The 19567-nt window shown below is 44.8% G+C and overlaps 1 protein-coding gene across 1 annotated transcript in view; it reads right to left on the bottom strand.

The window, feature by feature from the left end:
* The window catches only part of LOC116510618 (amine oxidase [flavin-containing] B-like), a 102681-nt gene that overhangs the window by 38003 nt on the left and 45111 nt on the right, over positions 1-19567 (bottom strand). Inside the window, exons 2-3 of the mRNA XM_032220238.1 lie at positions 10322-10416; positions 8185-8322 (exon numbers count right to left, since the gene is read on the bottom strand). Coding sequence (XP_032076129.1) covers positions 8185-8322; positions 10322-10416 — 233 coding nt within the window. The remainder of the gene's footprint in view (positions 1-8184; positions 8323-10321; positions 10417-19567) is intronic.

Here is a 19567-nt window from a genome sequence, read left to right as displayed (position 1 = left end):
GATTGGAACATTATACAGTTATTGAAAGACAGTAAAATGGACATCAACAATCTCACACCCTGCTCAAAGTTGTGACAGCAAGTTTAAATTTTTGACCTTAACTATCAAGAAAAAAAACAATTTTAAAACTGGTATGTCAGTGACTTCTTAAAAGTCAGGATGCCTGGTCAAGATTAAATTGCAGGTAGATTTCTTATCACTTCCTAAAAAGAGAAAAATTCAGAACATAACAAATAAAAGGTTGTGAATTTCACAGATGAGACAGAAAACCACAAATGGGCAAATATGACCTACAAAGGCATGAATCTCCCATATTATGGGAATCCCATAAACCCTGCAGATGTTCATAATGAAATTATATTTAACTATTTGGGACAGAAAGACAACACAGACTATTTTTTTAAAAAATTCACCAATATCACACCATAAGATTCTTTATCTTTTCTTTGCAACAATTCCTAATGGCACAAGAAATCTCCATCAATATCTATCCCCAAGAAGAAAACTCTTCTTTAACAGCAAAATAATGTAGAAAAATTACAAACAATAACTCTTTTCAGCTTTATGCACCACCCCAGTAAACACAAATGTTTGATCAGAAAAAATATGTCCAAGATAGGAGCAATAAGCTATACACCATGATTTAGGAGTTTGATTTTTTTCAAAAATAAATGCTAAAATACTAAACTGTATATATGCACATTTAGGTAAATAGTGTTCTGTATACCCTCTCGGAGGCGGCGATGGATCCCAATCACGAATGGACACCGCCAGCAGATAACTTCCACGCGATTTAGGGGCTTTTGCCAGGCGGCGGGACCCCCGAAAGCGAGAGGAAATTGTCTGCAAGCGGCTGGCAGCGCCCCAACCTCTCCTCCTGCCGCGCGGATCCATTTTGATTCACGAACGGATTCCGCGGCGGTTCAGGGGCTTCTGCCGGGCGGCGGGACCCCCGGAAGTGAGAGAGGAAGTTCCGGAAGCGAGAGGCTGCCCCGGCGATCGATCCCAATCACGAACGGACGCCGCCCGCAGATAACTTTCCATAACTTTCCGGGCGGCGGGACCCCCGGAAGCGAGAGGATGTTCTGTGCGGGCGGCAGCCGCTGCGCCCATGCTCTCGGAGGCGGCGATCCCATTCACGAAGAGGCAGCTCTTCGTGGGCGCAGCGGCTGCCGCCCGCACAGAGTGAATTCAATTGGGATCGCCTGCGGCCGCGAGGACCCCTGCACAAATGGACTCCTCGCGGCCGCAGGCGATCCCAATTCACTCAGCCGGGGCGGGCAATTTCTGCACGAACGGACTACTCCTCGCGGCCGCAGGAGGAGAGGGAGGAGGAGGGGGCAGCCGAGCCGCCCGCACAGAGTGAATTCAATTGGGATCGCCTGCGGCCGCGAGGACTCCTACACGAACGGACTACTCCTCGCGGCCGCAGGAGAGGGAGGAGGAGGGGGCAGCCGAGCCGCCGGCACAGAGTGAATTCAATTGGGATCGCCTGCGGCCGCGAGGACTCCTGCACGAACGGAGTATTCCTCGCGGCCGCAGGCGATCCCAATTCACTCAGCCGGGGCGGGCAATTTCTGCACGAACGGACTACTCCTCGCGGCCGCAGGAGGAGAGGGAGGAGGAGGGGGCAGCCGAGCCGCCCGCACAGAGTGAATTCAATTGGGATCGCCTGCGGCCACGAGGACTCCTACACAAATGGACTACTCCTCGCGGCCGCAGGAGAGGGAGGAGGAGGGGGCAGCCGAGCCGCCCACACAGAGTGAATTCAATTGGGATCGCCTGCGGCCGCGAGGACTCCTGCACAAACAGAGTATTCCTCGCGGCCGCAGGCGATCCCAATTCACTCAGCCAAGGCGGGCAATTTCTGCACGAATTGCCCACCCCGGCTGAGTGAATTGGGATCGCCTGCGGCCACGAGGAATAGTCCGTTCGTGCAGAAATTGCCCGCCCCGGCTGAGTGAATTCAATTGGGATCGCCTGCGGCCGCGAGGACTCCTCACAGCCGCAGGCGATCCCAATTCACTCAGCCGGGGCGGGCAATTTCTGCACGAACGGACTACTCCTCGCGGCCGCAGGAGGACAGGGAGGAGGAGGGGGCAGCCGCCCACACGCGGTTCAGGGGCTTCTGCCGGGCGGCGGGAGCCCCTGAACCGCGTGGAACTTCTCTGCCGCGGGCAGCTGCAGCTGCCCCCACCCTCTCCTCCTGCCGCGGTGAGCGGAAAATTCGATTAGAATTAGATTACTCACCAGTCAGCACAGCTGCAACCTCTTTCGTCTTTTGTCGAAAGGAAATGGAGACACGCAAGCGTGCTGAAAATTTCCCATCCCAGCCAGCTCACTGATTGGCTGGAGTCCAGGCCAATCCAATCAGTGAGCGGCAGGCTGGGCTGGCTTAAATTTGTAGGTAGTAGGTAAAAGGCTAAAAGCACGCTTTTTTTGGCGCTCGCAGCTCCCGCCCATCAGCTGCTAGCTTGCTGGGCTGGCTCATCTGGTAGGATAGAGAACAGAACGATGAGCCAGCCCAGCAAGCTAGCAGCTGATGGGCGGGAGCTGCGAGCGCCAAAATAAGCGTGCCTTTTAAAAAGGCGGGCGGGACGCGGGAAAATGCATTGGAAAGCGGGTGTGTCCCGCCAAAAGCGGGACGTCTGGTCACCTTATTCTATACACAATAAATTAAAATAAATCATTTAAAAATATTCTATCCACAATACTTTTAAATGTATTGTGGATAGAATATTTTTAACTCGTTTTATTTAAAAGTATTGAGTATAGAATATTTTTAAATGGTTTATTTTAATTTATTGTTGATAGAATATTTTTAAATGGTTTATTTTAATTTATTGTTGATAGAATATTTTTAAATAGTCTAAGACAATTTAAAAAAAGATTCTACCAACAATAATTTAAAATAAAATCATTTTAAAGTATTCTAAACACAATAATTTAAAATAAAACCATTTTAAAGTATTCCACACACAATAATATAAAATAAAACCATTTTAAAGTATTCTACACACAATAATTTAAAATAAAACCAATTAAATGTATTCCACACACAATAAATTAAAATAAAACCACTTAAAAGTATTCTACACACAATAAATTAAAATAAACCTGTCAAGCCAGCCTCCCTCAGCAACCAAGAAAGAAACCACTTAACTCCATTTCGCAGAATTAAGAGTACTTTTACTGGTTATGAAAAGATAGCAGCTAAGCAAAGCAAGATCTGAGGCAAAAGCGCGCGAAATCATACATATCAATATGTGACCCAACCCCCTTCCCCTGGTAACCCCATCCCTAGTCCAATCTGCAAATCCCTTAGATGTCATGTGAGTTCCATCTTCAAAAAGCATCATCAGGTTGGTATGCAGGACAGTTGGCCTTGGCAGCTCCCATCACTATCTCCAGCATGCACAGTAAATGGTGAGAACAAAACTCCCTTTACACAATCTCTCCTGTAATTAAAACTTCCCTTCCCAAATACCAGGCTTCCCCCTTCCCATTTCAATGGCAGCCAAAAGCAAATAGCGAAACAGAGGCTGACAAAAGCATTTTAAAAAATTCTATACTCAATACTTTTAAATAAAATGATTTTAAAAAATTATATACAGAATAAATAAAATATTCTTTAAAAAAAACATTAAAAGCATGAAAGAAAAAAAACAGGTCACTTACCAGCAGGCAGAATCAGCAGCTCTCCAATGTGATGGATGCAGCAGGGAGCAGGAAGGCGACAAGGTAGCAGGTAAGCTGGACTGAAGGGAGAAGGGACAACTGGGTCAGCTAGGCCCACCGCCTGGCAGGCTTAGCCAGCCAGGCAAGGCTGGGGACTGGAGCAGGGGGTAGCAGGAAACCCCCTTTCGGCCATGTGGCGTACGGCAGCCCGCAGCTTTTGCAAGGGAAGGCCTTTAGGAAAGTCATGAGCTGGCGTACACTAGCCTCCCGCTGCTGTCGCCACCCACCCCCTTTCGGCCACACAGCGTACGCCAGCCCGTGGCTTTCGTGGGGGAAGGCCTGCAGGAGAGCCGCGAGCTGGCATACACTAGCCTCCCACTGCTGCCGCCCACCCCCTTTTGGCCATGTGGCATACGCCAGCCCACGGCTTTTGCAAGGGAAGGCCTGAAGGCCTTCCCATGTGAAAGCCTTGGGCTGGCATACGCTAGCTTCCTACCGCCGTCACCGCGCCCCTTTTGGCCATGCAGCATATGCCTAGCTGACCCGGTTGTCCCTTGAAGGCCATCCCTCACGAAAGCCGCGAGCTGGCGTACGCTAGCCTTCCTTCGCCGCCACCACCCACCCACTTTCAGCCATGCGGCATATGCCAGCCCATGGTTTTCGTGAGGGAAGGCCTTCCCACGTGAAAGCCGGGGGCTGGCGTATGCTAGCTTCCCACCACCATGCCCCTTTTGGCCACTCGGCATATGCCTAGCTGACCTGGTTGTCCCTTGAAGGCCTTACCTCATGAATGCCGTGAGCCATGTGGCATACACCAGCCCGTAGGGAGGACCCGATCAGCAAGAGTGATGCAACAGCTGCTCAGGAACAAGAAAGACTCTTTTAAAAAGAGAAAGACTCTTTTCAAAAGAAGAATTTTGGCCATTGGCGCCGTGCTTTTAAACGGGTGTTAGAAGGCCTTCCCTCATGAAAGCTGTAAATTGGCATATGCTAGCCTCCCGCCACTGCCACCGCCCCCCCCCTTGCACTTAGTTGGTTACCTGAGGGAAGCAGCAAGTTGCTGGAAGGCGAAGCAAAGCAAAGCAAAGCAAAGCAAAGCAAAGCAAAGCAAAGCAAAGCAAAGCAAAGCAAAGCAAAGCAAAGCAAAGCAAAGCAAAGCAAAGCAAAGCAAAGCAAAGCAAAGCAAAGCAAAGCAAAGCAAAGCAAAGCAAAGCAAAGCAAAGCAAAGCAAAGCAAAATGAGGATCCGATCAGCATGCATGATGCGACAGCTGTTCAGGAACAAGAAAGACTGTTTTCAAAAGAGAAAGACTCTTTTCAAAAGAGGAATGCTGGCCGTTGGTGCTTTTAAATGGGTGTTAGAGGCGGGCTGGTCGACTCCAGCCTGCTCACTGATTGGCTGGACTCCAGCCAATCAGTGAGCGGCGGGCTGGGCTAGTTTAGTGAGGACGGGCGCGGAAGCAAGTGAGCTGCAACGGAACAGCCGGGGCGAGTGAGCAACAGGTCCAGGGCACGCGTTCCGGAACTTACTTCCGGGTCCACCGGTGGAACCTCTTCTAATCGGTATGGTAGATTTAACGAACCTCTTCTACCGAACCGGTTAGAACCGGCAGGAACCCACCCCTGGATCAATGTCAAAAAGTCAAAACTTCCTAGACATACGACAGAGAAGAATCTTGGTTGCATTTTGTCAGCATGAGACTGCATTTCTCTCTTACATCATGACAGTTGAAACAGAATGCCGTGTGTGTTCTTGTCTCATGTTTCAACAGACTGTTTGCCCTGAGGTTCATGGCCTTGACACCGGTTGTTGGTGTTGACATAAGGGACAACTCTGCACTGAGGAGTATTGGCTTTCAGCTTATCTTTCACATGGGCATTTGTATACATTTGCAAGTTTATAGTATTTGCCAATGGAATCAGTGGCAGCATCTAGCCAGAGTCAATATTCTACAGGATTCAATAGATATTTATATCTCTTGAAGACATAGAGATATAATAAATACACATATACAGGCTCTTGTAATACTGATCCATGAATGCTTAATGAAAAATCTGATACCTGTCAAGTCTGATAAGGCCATTTGTAAACCTCTTAGAAACAATAGATTGCTTATTACAGAAGAATGAGAATATGTTCAAAACTACTGTTTCCCTGAAAATAAGTCATCCCCGAAAATATTGCAACACAGCAGCAGCCGTGAGGTGCTTGTTGCTTCCTGCACCTCAAAAATAATAAGACTTCCCTGAAAATAAGGCCAAGTGCTTCTTTCGATGGCCAAAAGAAAATAAGACCCTGTCTTATTTTTGGGGAAACACGATATATCATTGGAATTAATAATTTTCAGAGTTAATTTTGAAGAAGATTATTAAATTGGGATATTTAGAACAATTCAGCACAAAAAGAAGTGTCACAACATGAAAATAATATTGGTATTTATGAGTTTGATTAGAAAATATGGGAAAAGGTAAAATTTAGGAATTTTTAAATTTAAAAGCAGAACAAAAATAAATTCCCAGAAAAATAGTTTGCTGACATAATTAAGGAAACTTTCCATAAATTTATATTTCTCAGTGTAGCCAGTGGGTGGGTATTTCTCCAAAATGTTTGCTTTTACTAGAAAATTGAACTTTTAAATTATATCCTACCAGTGATGTGCGGTGAGGTTTATGGCTGGTGAGGCACTGACACAGTGGTGGATTTCAATTTTTTTTAGACTTGTGGACTTCAACTCCCAGAATTCCACAGCCAGGCATGCTCAGTTCCGATTTAAAGCGACAGCATTTGTTTTTCTCCTTTGCGAAAAAGTTACCTTCATTCTTTTTCTTCTCCCTCCCCCTCCTTCCTCCCTCTCTCCCTCCCTCCCCCTCTCTCAAACAGACACATGTACACAGAGAAGTTGGATTGGACTATCTCTCCTACCCCCTTCCCTCTCTCACTCACTCTCTCTCTCAAACAAACACAAACACAGAAGTTGGATTGGATATATTTTCCAATGGCTTGAAAGCAGCTCCTCTGCCATACCCCCCCATTCCCCTGCTGCAAATGGAAAATGCCTGAAATGCAATAAAGCCCACCCACCCACTCACCTCCTGCTTGCAGGCTGGGGTGAGAGAAGAGGCAGAGAAGCTGGAGGGGAGCCGATCTGAGCCTTTGATTGCAGGTGGAGCCACGTTGCCTTTTCAAACTTGTAATCAGTGAGGCTGGGCTTATATAGTTTTATCCAGCTGTGTGTGTGTGTGTGTGTGTGTGTGTGTGTGTGTGTGTGTGTGTTTTGAAAAGGTAACGTGGCTCTGCCTGCAATCAAACTACTCTTGGGGAGGGATCTACACTTGAGGATGAAGTTTGAATTCCTCTCCCCTCCTCAGACCTACACGTATCTTTTCCAGCTGTTTCAGGGAGGATTTCAACTCTGCTCTTGCCTCTCATCATGAAAAGAAAAAAAATGTAAAAGGAAAAAGGAAAAAGCTGAGGTCAGGCTGAGCTAGTTGCTGCACCGTGATAACTCTGCTTAACTGTTTTAAAAAGCCTCTAAAAAAGCACCCCCTACAGGAGGAGGCAGGAGAACGACGTGCCTCACCTACGTCATGAATTTTTAGGCTTTTAACCCTTGCTTAACTCTGCTCGAGTGATCATAAAATGCCTAAAGTCAGACTAGATGAGGCACGTCGTTCTCCTGCCTCCTCCTGTAGAGGGCACTTTTTAAGAGGCTTTTTTAAACAGTTAAGCAGAGTCATCCACGGTGACTCTGGCAGCAACCAACTCATCCTGACCTCAGCTCTTGCATTTTTCCTTTTACATTTTTTTTTCTTTTCATGATGACAGTGGTGAGGCTCTGCCTCCCCTGCCTCCCCTGACTGCACGTCTCTGTATCCTACTAAATTTTGCCTCTTATTTTTTGAGAGAGAGAAAATAGAAAAAATCACTATCAAACATAATTTTTGCTAATGAATTTTTGTGTGTAACACAGAGTGGTCTGAAAGCCACAAAATTGGTATTGTGCATTACTTATGGCTCCCTGAATTTTCTGAAAGCAATGCACATATGGGGTTCTCTCCCTGCATTTTATCCTTAAAAATGCACTATGGTTTGGACTGACAATTGGTGTTAGCTATGTTAGCTAACACAAAAATATTCATGACTAGAGGTCAACCGCTAAAAAGATTTGATAGGAGATACCTGCAAAAGAAATAGCCAACTGGCTAAACTATATATCATCCCAGCTGTGTCTATCTTTCAATCTTTATGCTAAATAAAATATTCTGCCTATTCTGACTTCCTGAAATAGTAAGAATTGAAGAAAACATTTGGAAATTATACAAATTGAAGAAAACAATTCAATCATATTTTTAGTCAAATGATTCTCATTAACCTTCAGAATACTTTCATATCTTGTTAATCTGAGTATTTAACAAACCATTCCAAATTATAAAATTTCAAAAATTATTAAAGCTTTGTGAGTCTCCCACATCATAAAAGAAGAAGTTAAGAAATGGTTGCTCTTACATTGACATGATGAATAAGATGCTCAACTTCATTCACTTTGTAAGTCTCTAGTCCTAACTCCTTAGACAGCCGTAAAACACGATTTTGTGTGGGTCCCACATATGCTCCTCCCAAGTCAACATACTTGACATGCTTATTCTGGTTGAGGGGGGAAAAATAGCATATTAGTAAATGAATATACATGTCCCTAACATGAATGGAAAGAAGAGAAATGTGTGTCAATGATAGTTTTTTGCATAATAATTACAATATATTTTTTTCCTGGTCAGAAAGGTAATCTTTTAAGGAATCTATATATACAACAAGGATAAGATCTTGGCTCAAAGAAGTCTGATCCAATTTTGATGAAATTGTTCATGCTTAAGGTAAAAGTAAAGGTTTCCCTTGCACATATGTGCAAGTCGTTCCTGACTCTAGGGGGCGGTGCTCATCTCTGTTTCAAAGCCGAAGAGCCAGCACTGTCCAAAGACATCTCCATGGTCATGTGACCGCCATGACTAAACACTGAAGGTGAACAGAAAGTTGTTACCTTCCCACCAAGCATGGTTCCTACTTTTCTATTTGCATTTTTACATGCTTTCAAAACTGCTAAGTTGGCAGAAGCTGGGACAAGTAACGGGAGCTCATGCTGTTACGTGGCGCTAGGGATTCGAACCGCCGAATTGCCAATCTTTCTGATCGACAAGCTCAGCATCTTAGCCCTGAGCCACCGCATCCCTGAGTTCATGCTTGGGTATGGTTAATTTTTATTCATTTGTTTGTTTAACCGGTGTTTATAATTATCCACTCAGCATATGTTTAAGAGTAGCATATCTTGTTTAAAAAACAAAAACAAATCCATAAGATTACATCATAAAAAGATAAAAAACATAAATCATTCAGAGATATATAATCACATAAATTATTGGGGGGGGTGGAATTCATCCAACGTCGCATCTTTCTCAAACTCAATGTTGTAATAAGAATCATTCTTTAATGCCTCCCTAAAGGTTTTCAGAATTACTGCCAGGTAGATTTCAAGGGATATGTTGTTCCATAGGGAAGGAACAACAACAACGAAAGCACATCTTCTGAATACTGCCAGTAAGATAGCCTATATGGTAGGCCCTAGAGCAGAGGTATCAAACTCAAGGCCCGGAGGCCGGATCCAGTCTGTGGGGTACTTAGATCTGGTCCATGGGCCGCCCTGGAAAAAGCAAACGACTGGCTTCTGCCAGCAAAAAATGGAGCTTGGGAGGGCTACATGCGGAACTCTGGAGCTTCATTTTCACTGGCAGAGGGTTGCAGGAGGCCGTTGCAGTTAAAAACAGAACTCGGGAGCCCGTTTTCTCTGGCAGAGCACTTGGGCCATTACAGGAGCCTTCAACATGAGTGATGTCAAGCTGGCCATACCCACCCTGGCCATGCCCATCCCTGCCCCCCGAAGTCAAACACAACCCTGAACTCAATGAAATTGAGTTTGACACCCCTGCCCTAGAGCATACCGACTCTTTATAGGTCTTATTGGGCAGATAGAAAGGATTGAGACAGAGAGTTCTGCAAATAGCCTGGCTCTATACCATGAAGATTTTCATAAGTAAGACCAGCACCTAGGAGTGAACTGGTAACCAGTGTGACTTATGAATTAGAACAGCAGTCACTAACTTTTGTGGCTTGGTGAGTGGGGGAGGGGAACCGGGTTGGTATGCACACACATACATACGCAGCTCAACTGCAAGTCGAGCTGCATGTGCATGTGCGCAGGTCCACCACTTGTGCAAGTTGAGCATCGTGTTGCTTCAGCCCACCACTCACATGGTCCAGTTGTGAATAGGCCATGGCCAAGTAGTGGCCCATGGCCTGGAGATTGGGGACCCATGAATTATAAGAGTTACATTGGGATAGTAAGAAGTGCCAATAACTATTCATGCCACTGTATCCTGGAACAACTGAAATTCCCAAAGGGTCATCAAGGGCATTTCCATTAACAAAAATCCAATCATAAAGTGACTAAGGCATGAGTGGCTGTCAGCAGGGCTTCCTGATTAAAGGAGCAGATGCAACTTGAACATAACACACAGATATCTACGTTTTCACATTGTATAATGGAAAATTACACAGACACAGAAAGACACACACACACACACATAGTACTTACTCTTACTGTGTAAGTTCTGCCTCCAACCCTGTCTTGGGCTTCTAAGACTACAACATCCAGTCCTGAGTCATATAATAACTTGGCTGCAGATAAACCTAAACAACAAGAAAAAGCTTCATTGCACAATGCTACAAAAATTTTCATAGCAAGTTTTGCAATAAATAAGCTACAAATAAAAATGTGAAAAATAATTCTTTAGCATTAAATTAAGAATATAAGACCAAAATCTTAGACAACGGCTAAGATTCCAAATTCTACTTTATTCTAGTTTTAGTTGATAGAATCTTGAGGGCTTAGCAAATGAGACTTTTATTATGTAACCGCCTACTTTAGTAATGAAGATTTAAATCAGATTTTCAGAATTTTGTCCTTCCATTTCTTTTCACTTTCACTTTTTTCTCTTTAGTGCATTTTGATAAGTATTGTATGAACTGTCCCTTCTGAAGCATGCTATAAATTTGATATTGTTCCAAGAGCTACAGGAATAAAGTTGGATTCAAAGGACATATTAAAATGTCTAACAATTTGAATATTTAACATCAAGAACATAATTAATTATTGTAAGTGTGAAGTACAGAACATCTAATATTTAAGCTAGTGATTTTCAGTAATGCTAATATACCTTACAATTCCACAGGGATCACCCAAGAACTCACAGCTTTTCTGGGCTTACTATCTATGGGAGGAGATGGTCTTTTTCCCAATTTGGAACGACAAGCCAGAAAAGGAGTTCAAAGGAAAAAGGCTTGAGAAAGGTAGAAATAAAAAAGAGATCGACAGGTGATACTGCTGATATTGATGGGAATCTGTGATGGTAACTCCACTTTCCTGAAGCTGCCTAATAAGATACCATGCTTTCATTGTAGAAAATGTAACTTTATAATAAATCCAATGTAACATTTTCTACAGAACCATTTTTGTCAATGTCTGCACTTTAGGTAAAGATAAAGGTTTCCCCTGACCAGTTATCTCCAACTTGACACTAACAAATGGTGTTACAAGGACTGTTCTTGGGGCTGTCAAAATTATCTGTGCTGCCACACTCTGCACCAGCTGTAGCTTCCAAATGTTTTTCAAGGGTAGCCCCATATAGAGCATTTTACAATAGTCCAACCATTAGATGACTAGAGACTGAATAACTGAACATAGGGAGTCCTGATCCAGGAAAGGCTGCAATTGGCACATAATACAAAGTTGTACAAAGGCTCTCCTAATTGCAACTGCCACTTGTTCCTCAAACAGGAGTTGCAAGTCCAGGAGAACCCCCAAATTGTGGATGGAGTCTTTGTGGGGCAGCATCCAGAGTCAAAGATGACAAGTTCCAGATCCCGGAGACCCACATACCCAGAGCTATTTGGCCTTGCCAGGGTTTAGCCAGAACCTGTTGTCACCCTACCAGGCCCCCATAGCCTCTAGGCATTGAGAGAGTATGGCCATAGCATCACTTGGGTCATTAAACGTGGAAATATAGAGTTTACTTTCAATATTCTCTCTAGTTCCTCCTTCAGGGTTCCTCCAAGGGTCGTGCAGTCAGGGAAGGCAGGGGAGGCAGAGCCTCACCACTGTCATCATGAAAAGAAAAAAAATGTAAAAGGAAAAAGGCTGAGGTAGTTGCTGCCAGAGTTACAGTGTCTGACTCTGCTTAGTGCTTAACTGTTTAAAAAAGCCTCTAAAAAGTGCCCTCTACAGGAGGAGGTGGGAGAACCACGTGCCTCATTTAGTCTGACTTTATGATCACTCGAACAGAGTTAATCAAGGATTAAAAGCCAAAAAAATCCTTATGTAGATGAGGCACCTGGTTCTCTTGCCTCCTGCTATAGAGGGCATTTTTTTAGAGGCTTTTTTAAACAGTTAAGCAGAGTCATCCATTGGGGACTCTGGCAGCAGCTAACCCAGCCTGACCTCAGCAGCTCTTGCCTTTTTCCTTTTATATTTTTACATTTTCATGATAGCAAGCAAGAGCAGAGTTGAAATCCTCTGTGATTGTGAAACAGCTGGAAAAGGCATGTGGGTCAGAGGGAGGGGGAGGAATTCAAAATTAATGTAATTTGTAAGTAATTGTAAGTAATTTGTGTGTGTGTGTGTGTGTGCGTGCGTGCGTGCATGCGTTTGTTTCTTCACTCAGAGGGAAGGGGGTAGGAGAGGCAGGGAGGGCAGCCCGCCAGCTTTCTTTTTCTGTGTCAGGGCAGTGTTTGTTTCTTCACTCAGAGGGAAGGAAGTAGGAGAGGCAGGGAGGGTAGCCCGCCAGCTTTCTTTCTCTGTGTCGGGGCAGCCTGCCAGCAGAGGCGAGTCTTTTACCCACCTCTGCTGGCGGGTAGCCGCTTTCTTTATTTTGCCGCAAAAGAAAGATAGCGACTTTTGCCGGCCCCACCGCTATGTTTGACTCCAACGGACATAGCGGCGGGGCGGCCAAAAACTACTTTCTTTCTTAAAAGAAGGTGGGACGCCTCATGTCAGGCATAGCGGCAGGGCGGGCAAAAGCTGCTTTCTTTTTTAAAAGAGGGCGGGATGCCTCTATGTCGGACATAGCGGTGTGGCAGCCAAAAGCCGCTTTCAAGAAAGCAGCTTTTGCCCACCCCGCCGCTATGTCCGACATAGAGGCAGGACGCCTCTATGTTGGACATAGCGGCGGGGTGGGCAAAAGCCTTTTTCTTTCTTTTTGTCTCACCAGCCATAAACCTCACTGCATGTCACTGGTTCCTCCTAGTATTTTTCTAGCTTCTCATACTCCTTCTTCCTGATGTTGCATAGCTATATCTATCTCTGTACTATCTTCTGGTCCTTGTCTACTACCACAATGTTTAGTTGATTAGCTGTCTATCCATCTGGATGTCCCACAAGATCTTAGCCCTGTTATTCACCACAACCGTCTGTGGCATCTGCATTTGGGAGGGTTTAGCTCAGGAGTGTCAAATTCACGGGCAGCGGGCTGGATGCATCACACACTGGCCACACCCACCCCATTTTAGCAAATGCGGGGGGGGGAGTCATGATACATCACGTGACATCAACATGACGACACAAGTTTGACACCCCTAGTCTAGCTCATATCCTGTGCGGATATTCCTGTACCCAATGCTAGCTTGGTTGTGCTTTCGGTGTATGTTATTCCTGTCTGCAAATTACACCTTGCCACTATGTGTTGAACTGTCTCTGAGCCTCTTTGCACAGTCTGCACCTTGGGTCCTGTTTAATGTGGTAGACCCCTGCCATGCTTCAAGATCCGAGGGCCGTGTGAGGGGGTGAGCTCCCATTCTTGCCCCCACTCTTGCTCACCTAGTAGTTCAAAAGCATGTAAATGTGAATAGATAAATAGTATAACACTTCAGTGGAAAGTTAACAGCCTGGCCACATGACCACAGAAATGTGGTCACTGGCTCCCTTGGCTCAGAAACAGAGATGAACATCAGCCTCTAAAGTCCTGATCCTGGAAATGTTTTGGACTGTCTCTGAGGCCTCTTTGCACAGTCCTGTGCATCTTGGGTCCTATTTAATGTGGTAGACCCCAGCTTCTATGGACTCGGTGTTCAGTGCCTGCTAATGGACCTGGTGCTAATTCAATCTAAAATCCAAGTAATTCTGTGGTTCTTAGTGCCCACTGAGCAAAGATCCTGTTCCAACATATTTAGTGAGGAATCAACAACATAATGACAATTATATAAACAAACATATGCACTTTCAAGTATCATGCATTTTAATCAGGAAAATGAGTTTCATTTTGTTCTATGAAAAGGGGAAATATTTATTTATTTATATTTCTTACATTTCTAAATGTATATTTCCTATTTCTAAATTGCCCATCTCCCTAAAATGGCCTTCTACCACCAGCACTTCATATTTACTTGAATTCTGGTAGAAAACGTGCCTTCCGTACATTTAGTATCTCCATTTCTCTTTGTTTATTTTATGAATAAAAATGCTTTGAACTTTGCCAGCAGAAAAAAAGAAAATATATATTTATAAATGCAAATAGGAATAGAGCATTCCCAAACCATAAATTCTGCTAATCCTGATCTAAGATAATCTCTGAATTACCAAAATTTACTGGCAAAATGAAAAAACAAAAATAAGCAAGAAGTTAATGAGGTCCTATTTAATTGTTTGAAATGATGATTTATGATGTAGCTTAAAGCATAGTAAAACAGAATGTTGAATGAAATATTGTACATTGTGACATTTTGGTAGCTTTAACTTTGATTTTTCCAAGACAAATATTAAACAAATTCCACAAATTGATAAGCATAGATTTTAGGGCACAACAATTTTTTTCTTTTTTTATTATGTTGGTTTATAACTTGATATATTATACTGTTTCAGTGCAGTGATATTTATATAATACAATTAAAGATTATTAATGTTTATTTAGATAGCTTAGACTACTGAGAAGAAAGAAGAGAAAAAAGTTGTTCTATCAATAATAATTACAATTTCACATGTCAATATTACAAGCATAAAATTATTTGGCTTGTTTATACAAAGTTGAATATAACATTGAAAAAAGAACCACTATGACTAGGGTGACCAGACGTCCCACTTTTGGCGGGACAGCCACGCCTTTTCATGAATTTTCCCGCGTCCCGCACGGTTCTTAAAAACACACACTTTTTTTGGCGCTCGCAGCTCCCTCGCTCCCCCGCCCATCAGCTGCTAGCTCGCTGGGCTGGCTCATCATTCCATTCTATCCTACAAATTTAAGCCAGCCCAGCCTGCCGCTCACTGATTGGATTGGCCTGGACTCCAGCCAATCAGTGAGCTGGCTGGGATGGAAAATTTTCAGCACGCCGCGTGCTGAAAATTTTCCATCCCAACCAGTTCACTGATTGGCTGGAGTCCACTTAGCTTAGCATGCCTGCGCGAGTCTCCATTTCATTTCGTTTTTTGGTTGCAGCTGCGCTTACTCACTGGTGAGTAATCATGTTATAGATTGGTACCAGTGGGAATCGGGAGGCGCTATGGGGAGGAGACAGGCCTCCTCTCCTCCTTCTCCCTGTTTGCGGAGTTCATTTCATCTCCTCGCGTCACAGCCAGCCCCTGTGCTGCATCACCATGGGCGGCAGAAGCTCCGGAACCGAGCGGTTCTCTGCGTGAGCTGCCGCCACCGCCCGCCCCCACCCATCAGCTGCTAGCTCGCTGGGCTGGCTACTGTAGCGTGTGAGCGGGCGGATGGGCGGGGAACGAGTGAGCCGCTCATTCGTTCCCCTGCCCATCAGCTGCTAGCTCGTTGGGCTGGCTACTGTAGCGTGTGAGCAGGCAGATGAGTGGGGAACGAGTGAGCCGCTCATTCGTTCCCCTGCTAGCTCGTTGGGCTGGCTACTGTAGCGTTTGAGCGGGTGGATGGGCGGGGAACGAGTGAGCCGCTCATTCGTTCCCCTGCCCATCAGCTGCTAGCTCGTTGGGCTGGCTACTATAGCGTGTGAGAGAGCGGATGAGTGGGGAACGAGTGAGCCACTCATTCGTTCCCCTGCCCATCAGCTGCTAGGTCGCTGGGCTGGCTACTGTAGCGTGTGAGCGGGAGGATGGACGGGGAACGAGTGAGCCGCTCATTCGTTCCCCTGCCCATCAGCTGCTAGCTCGTTGGGCTGGCTACTGTAGCGTGTGAGTGGGCGGATGAGTGGGGAACGAGTGAGCCGCTCATTCGTTCCCCTGCCCATCAGCTGCTAGGTCGCTGGGCTGGCTACTGTAGCGTGTGAGCGGGCGGATGGACGGGGAACGAGTGAGCCACTCATTCGTTCCCCTGCCCATCAGCTGCTAGCTCGCTGGGCTGGCTACTGTAGCGTGTGAGCGGGCGGATGGACGGGGAACGAGTGAGCTGCTCATTCGTTCCCCTGCCCATCCGCTGCTAGCTCGTTGGGCTGGCTACTGTAGCGTGTGAGTGGGCGGATGGACGGGGAACGAGTGAGCTGCTCATTCGTTCCCCTGCCCATCAGCTGCTGGCTCGCATGGGCTGGGTAACCTAGTTAGAACTTATTTGGAGTCTGGCAGCGCGTGGCTGTATCGTAAAAGGTCTGAGGGAGAGCTCATTGTCCGTGGGAAAATCGTCGGGGCAAATTCTGTTTATGCGGTGGTTTCGAGATGCGCAGAAGTAGGGAAGGGAGGGAGGGCAGCGCTAATGGATGTTCTTTCTCCGTCGCGATCTCCTCTTTTGATCTGTGACCACGAGCCGTTCCTATTGGCCGTTTCTGTATCTAAGTTAAGAGAGACCGGAGATCGCGGGGTTTCTTGTATGCTGCTAGGAGAGACAGAAGCCCAGAAGAGCCGGGCCTGCCTTCTCGCTATCCGTCACCAGGGATGGGGACAGCCCTCCGCTAGACTTGTTGCCAAACTGGACGGGGAAAGGGGAAAGCTGTTCCCACCAGCCGAAGTCAGAACCATGCTGTGACCAAAGTTTGGAGAAAAATGGTGTGTGTGTGTGTGTGTGTGTGTGTGTTTGATTGAGCGAGGGACCTGGTAAGGGAACTACGCCTATTTAGAAAAGGTAAATTATTGCAAACATGATCAGTCGAAGATAAGTATGGGGACAGGTTGGGTGGTAGAAAGAAAGTGATAAAAGAGTGGGAGAGAGGAAGAAAAAAGAGGGGAGAGAGACAGAAAGAGACAGAGAAGGAGAGAGAATGTGACAGAAGAGTGGGAAAGAAGGAGAGAGAAAGAAAGAAAGGGTAAGAGAGAGAGAAAGAGACAAAGAGGAGAGAAAAGGGAGAAGGAGAGAAAAAGTGATAGAAGAATGGAAAAGGAGGAGAAAGATAAGAGAGACTGAGAGAAAGAGAAAAAGAGAGAGAGAAGGGAGAAGGAGAGAGAAAGTGACAGAAGAATGGAAAAGAAGGAGAGAGAAAGAGAAGAGAGACAAAGAGAAAGAGGATGAGAGACAGAAAGAGACAAAGAGGAGAGAGAAGGGAGAAAGAAAGAGGGAGTGTATGAGGGTGGGAGATTTCCTAAACCCCATTGAATCCAGAAAAGGGAAGAGAGAAATAAAGAGGGAGTGTGTGAGGTGGGGGGATTTCCTAAACCCCATTGAATCCAGAGGAGGGAAGAGAGAAAGAAAGAGGGAGTGTATGAGGGTGGGAGATTTCCTAAACCCCATTGAATCCAGAGGAGGGAAGAGAGAAAGAAAGAGGGAGTGTGTGCACAGGAGTGAGGATTTTCTAAAAATCCCATTGAATCCAGAGGAGGGAAGAGAGAAAGAAAGAGGGAGTGTGTGAGGTGGGGAGATTTCCTAAACCCCATTGAATCCAGAGGAGGGAAGAGAGAAAGAAAGAGGGAGTGTATGAGGGTGGGAGATTTCCTAAACCCCATTGAATCCAGTGGAGGGAAGAGAGAAAGAAAGAGGGAGTGTGTGCACAGGAGTGGGGATTTTCTAAAAATCCCATTGAATCCAGAGGAGGGAAGAGAGAAAGAAAGAGGGAGTGTGTGCACAGGAGTGGGGATTTTCTAAAAATCCCATTGAATCCAGAGGAGGGGAGAGAGAATGAAAGAGGGAGTGTGTGCACAGGAGTGGGGATTTTCTAAAAATCCCATTGAATCCAGAGGAGGGAAGAGAGAAAGAAAGAGGGAGTGTGTGCACAGGAGTGGGGATTTTCTAAAAATCCCATTGAATCCAGAGGAGGGAAGAGAGAAAGAAAGAGGGAGTGTGTGCACATGAGTGGGGATTTTCTAAAAATCCCATTGAATCCAGAGGAGGGAAGAGAGAAAGAAAGAGGGAGTGTGTGCACAGGAGTGGGGATTTTCTAAAAATCCCATTGAATCCAGAGGAGGGAAGAGAGAAAGAAAGAGGGAGTGTGTGCACAGGAGTGGGGATTTTCTAAAAATCCCATTGAATCCAGTGGAGGGAAGAGAGAAAGAAAGAGGGAGTGTGTGCACAGGAGTGGGGATTTCCTAAACCCCATTGAATCCAGAGGAGGGAAGAGAGAAAGAAAGAGGGAGTCTGTGAGGTGGGGGGATTTCCTAAACCCCATTGAATCCAGAGGAGGAGTGTGTTTGTATTTGTGTGTGTGTGTGTGTGTGTGTGTGAGAGAGAGAGAGAGAGAGAGAGAGAGAGAGAGACTATCACTGTGTTGTAGCTTATGATTCTTGATGAATGTATTGTATTTTATTTTATTTATGTACACCGAAGACAAATTCCTTGTGTGTCCAATCACACTTGGGTAATAAACTATTGTACTCTACTCTACTCTACTCATTTCTATTTCAATTCTAATAAGGAGTTTAGCTTCTCTCTTGAAAATGTAAGCTAGCATAATGCAAGGTAGCTTTAGCTTTCAAACAGTTCATTTAGTGACCAAAGTTACAACGGCCGATGACCATTTTTCACACTTAGTGACCATTTTTCACACTTAGCGACCGTTGAAGCATCCTCATGGTCACGTGATCAAAATTTTGATGTTTGGCAACAGATTCATATTTATGATGCTTTCAGTGCCTTGTGTGACCTTTTGACAAAATATAAAATTTTTAATCAAGCCCCCCCCCCCCCCCCCCAGTCAATGGTGTCCCTCTTTACCAATCTGAAAATCTGGTCACCTTAACTATGACTCATATAAAGTATTTGCTGTATAACAGAGGTTTTTAAGCAGATTACTTAATATTAATGACTTCATCGTATTACTACTTAGTGTTTGTGCTTGTGTGTTAATGAAAGGGGGGGAATAGATAATGAAGCAAATTTAACAAGATTTAACGTACCAAAAAGAGAAAGAAAAAAAAGGATAGCAACATTTAGATGGAGGATAAGGCTAATGATTCAAGCTTCCATAAGTAACTATGGCAACCTGTTTTCAGACAGATTCCCCTTGGAAGATTACATTAGAAGAGATTGACATTGTAAGGGCTTTACAGAGCTGCAGAGCTTGTTCCCGTTCTCATAGGAATTTGTATTAAATTTATGTGTGATTAAAATGTCAGCAGCCATGACTAAGGATTTCATTTATCAGAACATTCAACCTTAATATTATTATAAAACATGATAGATGGAAAAGTAAAATAAGAAAAAAGTTAAATTCTCCCATATCTGACTCAATTGTATAATTCAATAAATATATGTTTTGACTGTACACATGGAATCAAAGAAAACATTTTTGAGGAGGAAATAGGATTTGTTTCATGAAATAATTAGATATGCTGATAAAGACATTTCTTTCATTCTGCTATCACATTTATTCACATTTGAACATATGCAAAATGCTGGCTAAAATTCATTTCTGGTTAAACTTTTTAAATCAGTTAATCCTTGTCCACAAATTCGGTTCCTCTTAG

The sequence above is a fragment of the Thamnophis elegans genome, chromosome 6 (genome assembly GCF_009769535.1).
Source record: "Thamnophis elegans isolate rThaEle1 chromosome 6, rThaEle1.pri, whole genome shotgun sequence".
NCBI classification, from domain to species: Eukaryota; Metazoa; Chordata; class Lepidosauria; order Squamata; family Colubridae; genus Thamnophis; species Thamnophis elegans.
This window is presented reverse-complemented; position numbering and strand designations above follow the sequence as displayed.